Source organism: Barbatula barbatula (genome assembly GCF_947034865.1).
Source record: "Barbatula barbatula genome assembly, chromosome: 18".
NCBI lineage: Eukaryota > Metazoa > Chordata > Actinopteri > Cypriniformes > Nemacheilidae > Barbatula > Barbatula barbatula.
In genome coordinates, this window is record NC_136781.1 from 14841076 (window position 1) to 14850863 (window position 9788).

Sequence of the window (9788 nt, forward strand, 5' to 3'; positions counted from 1 at the left end):
CATTAAACATAAAACAAAAGACTTCCACGCCCTCACGTATCTTCTCTGGATCGGTTTAACATTTGTAGATTCTGTAGCCATCTTTAAATGACATGAGACGATGGTCTAAAATAAAATAGACATTGTTCATTGTTAGTTCATGCAATAACTAATTGTTATCAAATACCAGGATATTGTAAAGTGTTACCAATTAGTAACCAATGACACTTCTTATATAGAAGTTCCCACCTCAAATTGATCATTTTATAAATTAAGCGGCCTTTAAAAATAACTTGAAAGCCACAATGATCGATGAGTGGAGAAAACCCGGTGATCTCTATTTGGCAGTGAACTCTCTGCATAAAGGCTTTTATATATTTTTTCTTTCTGTAGGAACTTTAACTTTACTTCGAGTGGCTGTTTTATTAAGCGTTACATAAAGAATATACGCAAATATTTATACACAAACAAGCCTAATCATGCAATGCTTACTGTAAACCTTACAGCCTTTTCAAAAAGCTTTGGAGTCACCGGGGTTGCCAGGTCTGAGTCACAAATCCAGCCCATTGGCCAATCAAAACTAATCCAATGACCCCAGCCCTAAATACATATTTTACAGTCCTTGCAATGCATTACACGCGATTTCTTCTTGAGCGTAGCCGTACAGTAATAATACGCCTTATCTTAAATGACTTTATCGTACGTTAAAGAATGTCATGTGATAAACAATGTCCTTCCCCACTTGACCCACGGACTAGAAAACAACTCCGCAAAAACCCCCCACACACCGCAACACTGCCAGTCTGGTATCGCGATACTCATTTATGTTGAACTGCAGCGCCACCTTGTGTTTGGTCGCAACAAATGCAAATTACTATTGCTTTTTTCTTCCTTTTATTCTTCCAGCTATATTTGCCAATATGTATATATATTGGCAAATATAGCTGGAAGAATAAAAGGAATAATACAATATATACATATTTTCACAATGAGCTGTGTCTTTTTCTCACTTCTCATCTGTACCCTCTTAATGCTGCTTTATACAATAAAACTACACTTGTAAAGAATCATAACAATGAAACGATACATGCCAAGAGTAGAATAAAACACAACCGTGGACTTATTGAAATATTTATTGCTGTGCTTAGAAGATTACACTTCTTGGATTTGAAGTTGTGTTTGGTAGGACACTCCAAACACAAAGAACCATTTCTATGATTTATTATTTAAATAGTAAAACAACAATTCCGTCATACAATACATAGGCCTCACTAAGAAAATCTGAACAAGCTAGACTAGGCGAGGTGGTCTATACACAAGAACCTATGTTGTGTGCTTATACAGTGCATACAATTTGATGTACAAGAAGAGACAAGAAAATAAAGAGTGACAATAGCTTAGAAAAAACTGCACGCACACGTAGTTCATAATGTGCTGATAGGAATGGCAGTAATATATAAAAAGCTTCATGCTAAACACATGATTCACTGCAGGCTCGTGTGCTTGTAACGTGGCATTATACTGTGTGCCCGGTGAGGAGCAATGTGTGTAAAGATAGAGTAAAGGTGCAATATGATTGAAATGGCTTATATAGTTTCATATTGCATCACCTTTTTACCATTTTGTACTGACCTGAAAACTGTTAAATACATTTTCTCTGGCGCACATGAACATGGCTTTAATGTCTAAAATGACTTTTGACAGCCAAATGATTATGGAAAATCATGTTTACCATGTAAATGTTGGAATATCTCTGTAGATATTATTTACACATCTCCAGTCTTTAGTGTAGTGGGAACTTTAAGATCACAAATCTGTCTGAATCTACAAGAGGCCAAAAAATAAGAGAAAACCATTTTACAGTTTTTCTACTTTGACACTTGCGGATAGTATATCACGGTATGTTTTCAATCCAGACAAAATCCTAATATAAGTGTCAGTACCCCTTTGTACGCAACAACACAATAAATCCAGAGCAAGGCCTGACACTTCAGAAAAGATTGTAAAAAAGGATCACTTCTTACAGATGGTGCTGATTCGCAGAAACGTTTCTCTGGCCTGACACATCTGGCTCATACTTATATTGTTTTTGACTCTAAGTGATTACACATTAATATAAATTAAATGGACTGGTAAGCTTGTCTGGGTGTATGCATTTTTGTGCTCGAAAATTTGGTCCTCTGGTCATCCACAGTTCACTGGTAGTGTTGTGCATCCCACAATGTTTTCAGCCTTGTGCATATTATATACCGTTTAAGCCTCGTACACCCTACAAAGGAAAAAAAAGAAATGAGGTAGAGCGTGCCAGTATATCAATAAAGACAATCGGTTACATTGAATAAAGTCAACATGACATCGGAATTGACCCTTTTACAACCTAGTACATTGTTAATATAATGTTTTCTAATAATGTAAAAACTTTATTTTGAATATACTGTTGCATGGCAAAATATGTTATGGAAGTAAAACAGGTTTAAAACCATTTCATGTTGATAATGAGTCATATATACAGCCGCTAAAAAAATAAGAGAGCATTTCAAAATCTATTTATCAGATTTTTAACTATTTATAGGTACAATGTGTCCAGGTAAAATCATCATATTTGTTTCATTCTGTGAACTACTAACAACATTTCTCTCAAATATTGAGATTTAAAGCTCAAATATTGTTTCTATTTGCAGATATGAAAACTGGAGAAACGTGTCAAAATAACAGAAAATATGCTAAGTTCACTTTCCACTATTAAGCAACACAACAGTAATATCTATAGATGTATTTAGGAAACGTTTTTTATGTGATAACCTCGACTTTTAACACGATTTTGATGATTCTTTTCACATTGGATGTGTAACGTCTGTCTCATCATCTAATGTCATTATTCACAACATTTCCCAGAAACCATTGCCTGGACTCACGCCTGGTTCAGTCATTCTGTCATTGCCAAGTCTTATATGTATTCTGGTGGTGGCGAGATGAAGCCTCACAAAGCTTTGATGTGGTTAAGCCAAGGGGTTCACAAAAGGGTTAATTTCTCGAGGCTTCATTTGCTCACAATACCGTCTGGTGGCCAAAGAGTGTAGAACAAGCAGATACAGTACAGACGTGGTGTCTGATACACTTTATTTTGCACCAGTTAAAGCTTAAAAATAACTGTGAAGGAAAAACTATTTCCACCTAGACTCATTTGTTTATATGAATATAATGCACATTTTCTGGTGGTATATAATGCTTGTATAACATAACTGTGTAATAAACGTATTGGCTTGAAATGATCTGGGGCTATCAAATGTGTGTAAATCAATTACTTGGTCATAATAGGCAGACGGGCCGATATTATTCTTCTAAAACTGGAAAGTGTCTGGGTTTAACTGGGCAGAGGGCAGTGAATGTGCTCGTGTAACTTGGTCTACATAGCTGTCAAAATGTCACGGCAAGATTTGAAGCGCTTACTGCACCACTCAGGCTTGAAGCGAGGCTTCAGACGCCATTTGTGATGTCATTTGTCTAAAGCGATACAAGCCTCCATACACGCGCTTCAATGAAACCTTCCAGGATTTCTTAACATGCTCAGAAGCCTCGGCACAGCACATAACATCACTAATGTACTCTTACATGTGTTACCTCTGCAATTCCAGATATTCATGTCTTGATGGATTTCCTGGTTTCTGACCACTGCCTGATCTCTTGTTTATGACTGTTTACTGCCTGCCAAGACCTCAGCCTCTTCTGTTTTTGGATTAATAAAGCTGTGTTTAGATCTGACCCTTTTGATGACCGTATTAGGATTGATTTAGTTGAAATTCAACAGATAATGGACTGGAATGGCCACTAATACATTAAGAAACTATGATTCAATGGAAATTATGAATTGTGTCATTTCTGCGGCTGTAAATAAAAATGAATGAAACATTATAAAATAGGCCTAAGCTAACGCTCACCTGTGCTTGTCTTTCCAGATTTTGAACCACTTGACAAGGTTCTTAGTGCTCTGGAGTCTGGGGTGCAGGCAATATTCCTGACCTTTGAAACGGGACACATTCTCCATGGTGACACTATAAACACACGGGGAGAACAAAATAGATGAGAAAATGGATGAGAGGTAAAGAAATGAACAGGTGATGCGCTGAGATGAACAATATGCAATTAAGCGAGAAATACACATCAGGCTATGATTTAGGGTTTTTACTTTTGATTTTAAATGGTAAAATTGTATTGCACACAGCAGCATTCCTGGAGCACCTGCAAAAAACGACGTCAAAAAATGTTTTTTTGACAGTGTTATCCCGTGGTGATGGTGATTTACCTTAAAATGATTCAAAACGTTTAAGTTAAATCTTTGGTCAAAGTGTGTAAAGGGCCAAATATGAATACTTCTGTGTTGAGATTTGAACAAAGTGTTTTACCATGAGCACAGCATGCTTTGGTAACCATTAGAAATGTTTAGAAATCAATGTTTGATTATTTAAATTGTATTTATTTTAATAGTTAACTCAAATATAACATAACAACAGCAAATAGAAAGGGTCTGAAGCTGCATTTCATTTATAAAGAATTAACTGTACTTTAACTTGACTTTAACTCGCTTTTAGTCTCAAAAAAGAATTCGGAGCTGTTGTGTGACTAGAGAAGCTGCTGGAATGTTAAACTGACTGAACACTGTGCCATACACGGAAAATAAGTCACTTTTCAGCGGGGTTTGTTTTTGTGACAGTGATTGTAGTTTATTTTAAGGTCTAAAATGTGACCGTTGACCACAAAACCAGTCAAAAGTTTCATGGGTATATTTGCAGCAATAGCCAACAAAACATTGTAAAGGTCGAAATTATAGATTTTTTTTTTATGCCCAAAATTATTAGGATATTAAGTAAAGATGATATATATATATATATATATATATAAAACATATTTTTGTGAGAGGATGCAGCATAATCGTGAACAAAATGGCCGGAAACACACCTACAAGCTTTCTTCACCACTCAAGTTTGGTGTCTATGTAAAGCTAAGAATTTCAGCTTTTCAGGTTCATCTGCTCTCCACAGCGTCATTACAGCGGTAAGCCCAGAGAGAGTGTTTAAAACAAACCGGTTTCTTCTTAGCAACGGCCTGCTAAGGCACCTCTGATGGACAACTTTACATTTTACTTTTATCCAAAGCGATTTACATGCATATATGTCAACATATGTTGAAGTAAATAAATCAATAAATCACAACTTGGCTTTATTGGCTAGTATCTAGAATCTTTCAAATTATTGCTTAACACGGGGACGCTTGTGCTTTTTTAATACAATGGACATGTTTTGAGTCTTAACTTGTCAATTAACTACCAGCCAGGCTTTACTTAAAACTGGATGTTAAAATTGTCAGCAGCACTACAGAAGTGGAAATCTTTAGCTGCTATTTCTAAATGACCAGCAGATGGTACTGTTGAGTAATGTCTTCTATATCAAGGCTTTGTATAACCGATGCAGTTTGCGTTATAACAGAGAGTCTGGATCTTCTAATTAAATGTTTTATCGGCTCAGCTAAAAATTGGTACATTTAACAAAGATGTTAAAAAGACTGAAAAACATTGATACATTTATGAATCCTCAACTGAGTCAACTGACAATTTTGATGCAAAAACTCAAAATGACAACATTTTCGGTTGCGCACTAACATTACAGTGTGTGTTTCATAACCAGAACTGTGATAACATAAACACATGAGGCATCTTCATCATCCAATATCCTTTATGTACCATTAAATCGTCACAAGCTTGCTGAAAAAATCCAGCTAAAACTAGATGCTGAAGAAAGCTTGATCAAGCAAATCGAATCTGGTCATTTACTGTCATTAGCTGTCTATGCTGGTCCTAACTGGTTTAGGTGGTTTATTAAGTGCTCCATCAGACGGCGGTGCTGCAGACAGCTTTATTAGGCTTGGCTTAGCTGGGGCACATGTGTTTAAGCTGACTGATCATGTTTATGACTTGTTGTTTTTCCCAGCGTGTACTACCAGAGGCAGCTGGAACTAGAAATGACAATTCAATTGTTTGAAGCGATGGAAATAACATATATGTTCTGTTAAAAGTTGATGTATATGCAGATTCTGTATATGCAAATTAATAGTCATGTCTTTTGACAAAAGCTGTACAGTTTGGAATGCCTTGCCTAGACTATAGACACAATTGTTGTTAGTTTGCACATTTTAAAGGACAGATCAGTTTTCTGTCAGAACATCCCAGAATCTACATAGTAAAAGTATTAACATTGACACAAAGCATTCCTTACAAACACAGTCCCACAACATTGTTTACAGAGTATGAATTTCTTATCCTGAACAAACATCCAGTATAAGAACGCAGTACTGTAGATGGGTGTACTAAACACAGCCTCACTTCTATCATTAATATTTCTACACATTTCTATACAAGCACAAAGTGTAGCGAACTTACAAAATCATCTTTTCTTGGCAGTATGGATGTTTAGGCTTAATCTCCAGCTTTTGCACATCTTTGTATCGAATCTTCGGTCCTTTCCTCGTGCATCTGCACTTATATGCTGAGAAATAAATATAAACCATTGTTTAGTCAATCACACAAGAGATGGACAAATCTCCCAAATCATTCAAGAAACATCCGTATCACACCTCAAAATCTAAAGGAATTATAAGAATATTGTTTTTGCAAATAAAAGAAAATTTTAGAATCATTCCGATTTCTTTGATCCAATAAAAACGAGTAGTTCATAGACATGTAGACATACCCCTGTTCACTGCCGCGCAGAATCTCAAAACTTAGTTAATAAGGTCGTCCAAAATCTACAAACTAGGTAGGACACTGGGATGGTGATTCATTAAACTGGCATTAGGGGTTTTTAGGCTCTTCCTAAAAAGCAGGTGAGCTGGTGAAAGACGTGCGACCTACATCTAATCCCTCATCAATCTTCTCCTGGTCCATTCAGCATCATCTCTAAACAGCCTCCCAGGACAGAAGCCAACAAAAACTCACCCAGAGTGAAAGACAAAGAGCTGCTATTTACTATCACTGGCCAAGAACAGAAGAATGAACTAGATCGTCTGAGAAGAAGAGAGAAGGATGTGTTTGACAGCTGGACCAGCATGGCGCTGTTATGCTGCGCAAAGTTGTAAACATTTAATAGCGCGAGGATAAATGTTTGCTCAATAAAACACTAAACATTTCCAAACTCCTCGCTTTAAGTCCAGAGTCAGACTTGAATGTTACATAAACACAAAAAAAGACGAAGAGCATCTTTTGCGATGAACAGCGCCACGTTCCATCTGCGCGCACTTCTACGTGCCTATTCTACATGACCAAAAACAAACTAAAGACATGGCAAACATCCCTTACCCTCTGTGCTGAGTGAATAAACAGCAATGACGAGCAAAAGTAAAGCGGCTGTACAGCGATTCATCCCCAACAGTTTGTCAACAAGCTCCAATAGCCTCCAGTCTGTTTTTAATACTCCAATCCAACAGTCGAGAGCTCTATACAGTCACGGTTATACGACAAACTCGGATAACCAATGTCTCTTTTTCTCCTTCGGTCTCTTTGATGTCAGGATGAATGAGCTCTCCAACGCGTACTGTCACCGTTGCGCGCTGCGCTCCCGATCTCTGTGAGCTTCTATAAACACACGCTCTGTTGCGCCTCATTGATATGCGCTACCCACCGACGAATTAACTGTGCGAGCTGCCTACGTAGACAGCATGTTTGCGTAACGCAGACGCCTTTGATGCTTTCTAGTTAGGCAACGCAGCCTGTAGGGTTTGCGACGCAGTCGACATGCGTGCCAAAGTGCGCCCCGGACTGAAGCGAGACAAAGAGACGAAATTGAGTTAAAAAGTTTGTTGGTGGAGCTTGTACGTTGTCAGGGGATATAACTTCATTGGCCTCGAAGAATTGAGTAATTTAATCTATTTAAGTCTTAAAGCCAAGGACATCGTTAACTTTTAGAACCGTGGTGTATTTTGCAGATCTCATAAGCTTGAGAAATACTGTGCTTAATTCATTCACTAAACCTATTTACGTTGGAAGACACATTCGGAAATGCAAATAAATAAACGTTACTGTACATTATAAAGAAGTTACATGAAGGCAACTCGTGAATGAAGCGCTTTGGAACACCCATCATGTAAAACAGAAATATATTGTTAGGTGTTTGTTTCATCAGAGGCGAATAAGCTTTCAGGTCACGCGAGGTCATTCAGACTTGGGTGCTCATGTAATGCACTTAGCCTATGCAATTACATCATGGTTTCAATTGTTCAGATCTGACAGACGGTATTATCCACCTCATTCCAGTCATCCCTGGCGTTCTATCAAATATTTGAATTACCTTTATAGTGGAAAACAAAACACCAGTTGCCAGGACTTGTTTTCACTGTATTTTCATTCACAACACGTTTCATGGGATTGAAGGTAAGAATGAATTCAGTTGAAATATCGTTGGACTGCCAGGTACCACAGTCACTATTGCCTAAAGGTACAGTCCGTAAATCTGCTTTGCGACAATGCAACATTTTGAAAAGCGCTATATGTATAAATAAACAAATAATATTCAAACAACTAAAACAAATGTTTTAACAAATGTACTTGCTTTTCACAAATATTTCTATAACGTTCATCTTTGGCAGTGTGGCATCGTTTCATGTAGATGTTAAAGCAAACAAACTCCTGCTATGTGTGTTAAAATTGTCATTACTGCCCTTTACCTTTTCAGGGTTCAATATGATATGAAACAGGGATAATCTACCTGTTGTTTCTTACCCTGTACATTGTTTGGCTCTGTAAATGATATCCCTGAGAAGACTGTTTTTGATTTCCTACTCATGCCTGGATGATTGGAGGCCATGAAGCGAATCATCTGAGTAACTGTGTGTATGGACAAGAGCCTCGTCCCAGCTGTCGGCAGTCACGTCTCGCTCGCTGTCATGTCTGTTTGTGGTTGATCCAAAGGTCCGGAAGGACTGAAAAGCATGCAAATCATATGTCAAGCTGCCCTCCGTTCTATCCCAGCAGATGAATGATATCAGACTATATCAATGGCCCCATTTAACCCAAATCAACTAACATTATAAGATGTTTATGTTCTGTCAAATCAAGAACCAAGCGATTATGTTTGTATGACTGACTTTGCAATGTTACAATGTTAACTGACAGCTCCGAAAAGGATGAAACAAATAGAATTTAACCAAACATATTGCATGTATTGGAGAAGAAAAGTACATCATGTTCAATTCAAGTATAAGGAAACATCCACTTCAAGGGACATTGTTCTTCAACCATGTGGATTTTTAGGCACGTACAAACCATGTCTTGCCATTTCATGCCATTACAAAATACAAGCCAAGCTTCATTTGTCAACAAATGATGCTAGTCTAGCTTTTCCCAGACATTTTTGCAATTTAAGTCAGCTCCTGCATGGGTGCCTTAACAGTTGTAGTTCATCACATTAACTATGAATGTTCAACTCCTACAAAGTAAGATATTTTCTAAACCTAGTATTTTATTAAAACAATGGCCGTTTGTACGTGTAGCTTAAGGAACAGTTTACGTGAAAAAGAAAATTGTCTTAGTTTACTCTCTGCCGTGCTATTCCAGCGGTATATGACTTCCATTCTTTAGCAACAATGTTTGTGTGAGACCACAGTAAATAATTTGAGGAGAGATGCACCGATACTAAATTTCTCCACCGATACCTGATTATTCGATAGACGATTATTCATTGATATCTGCCGATTCTAATGATTAAATTAATATTTCACGAGTTCCCCCCGCAAATTCTAGCTGCGGATAATTAGGATTTATG

The 9788-nt window shown here is 37.3% G+C and overlaps 1 protein-coding gene across 1 annotated transcript; it reads right to left on the reverse strand.

Annotated features, from left to right (window-relative positions):
* Positions 1-1097: 1097 nt before the first annotated feature.
* On the reverse strand, positions 1098-7793 carry cxcl14 (chemokine (C-X-C motif) ligand 14). The gene is made up of 4 exons (XM_079480533.1): positions 7328-7793; positions 6413-6518; positions 3918-4031; positions 1098-2248 (listed from the first exon to the last, which is right to left on the reverse strand). The coding sequence occupies exons 1-4, from the start codon at positions 7389-7391 to the stop codon at positions 2233-2235; spliced, it is 300 nt and encodes a 99-aa protein (XP_079336659.1). The 5' UTR covers positions 7392-7793; the 3' UTR covers positions 1098-2232.
* Positions 7794-9788: the final 1995 nt, after the last annotated feature.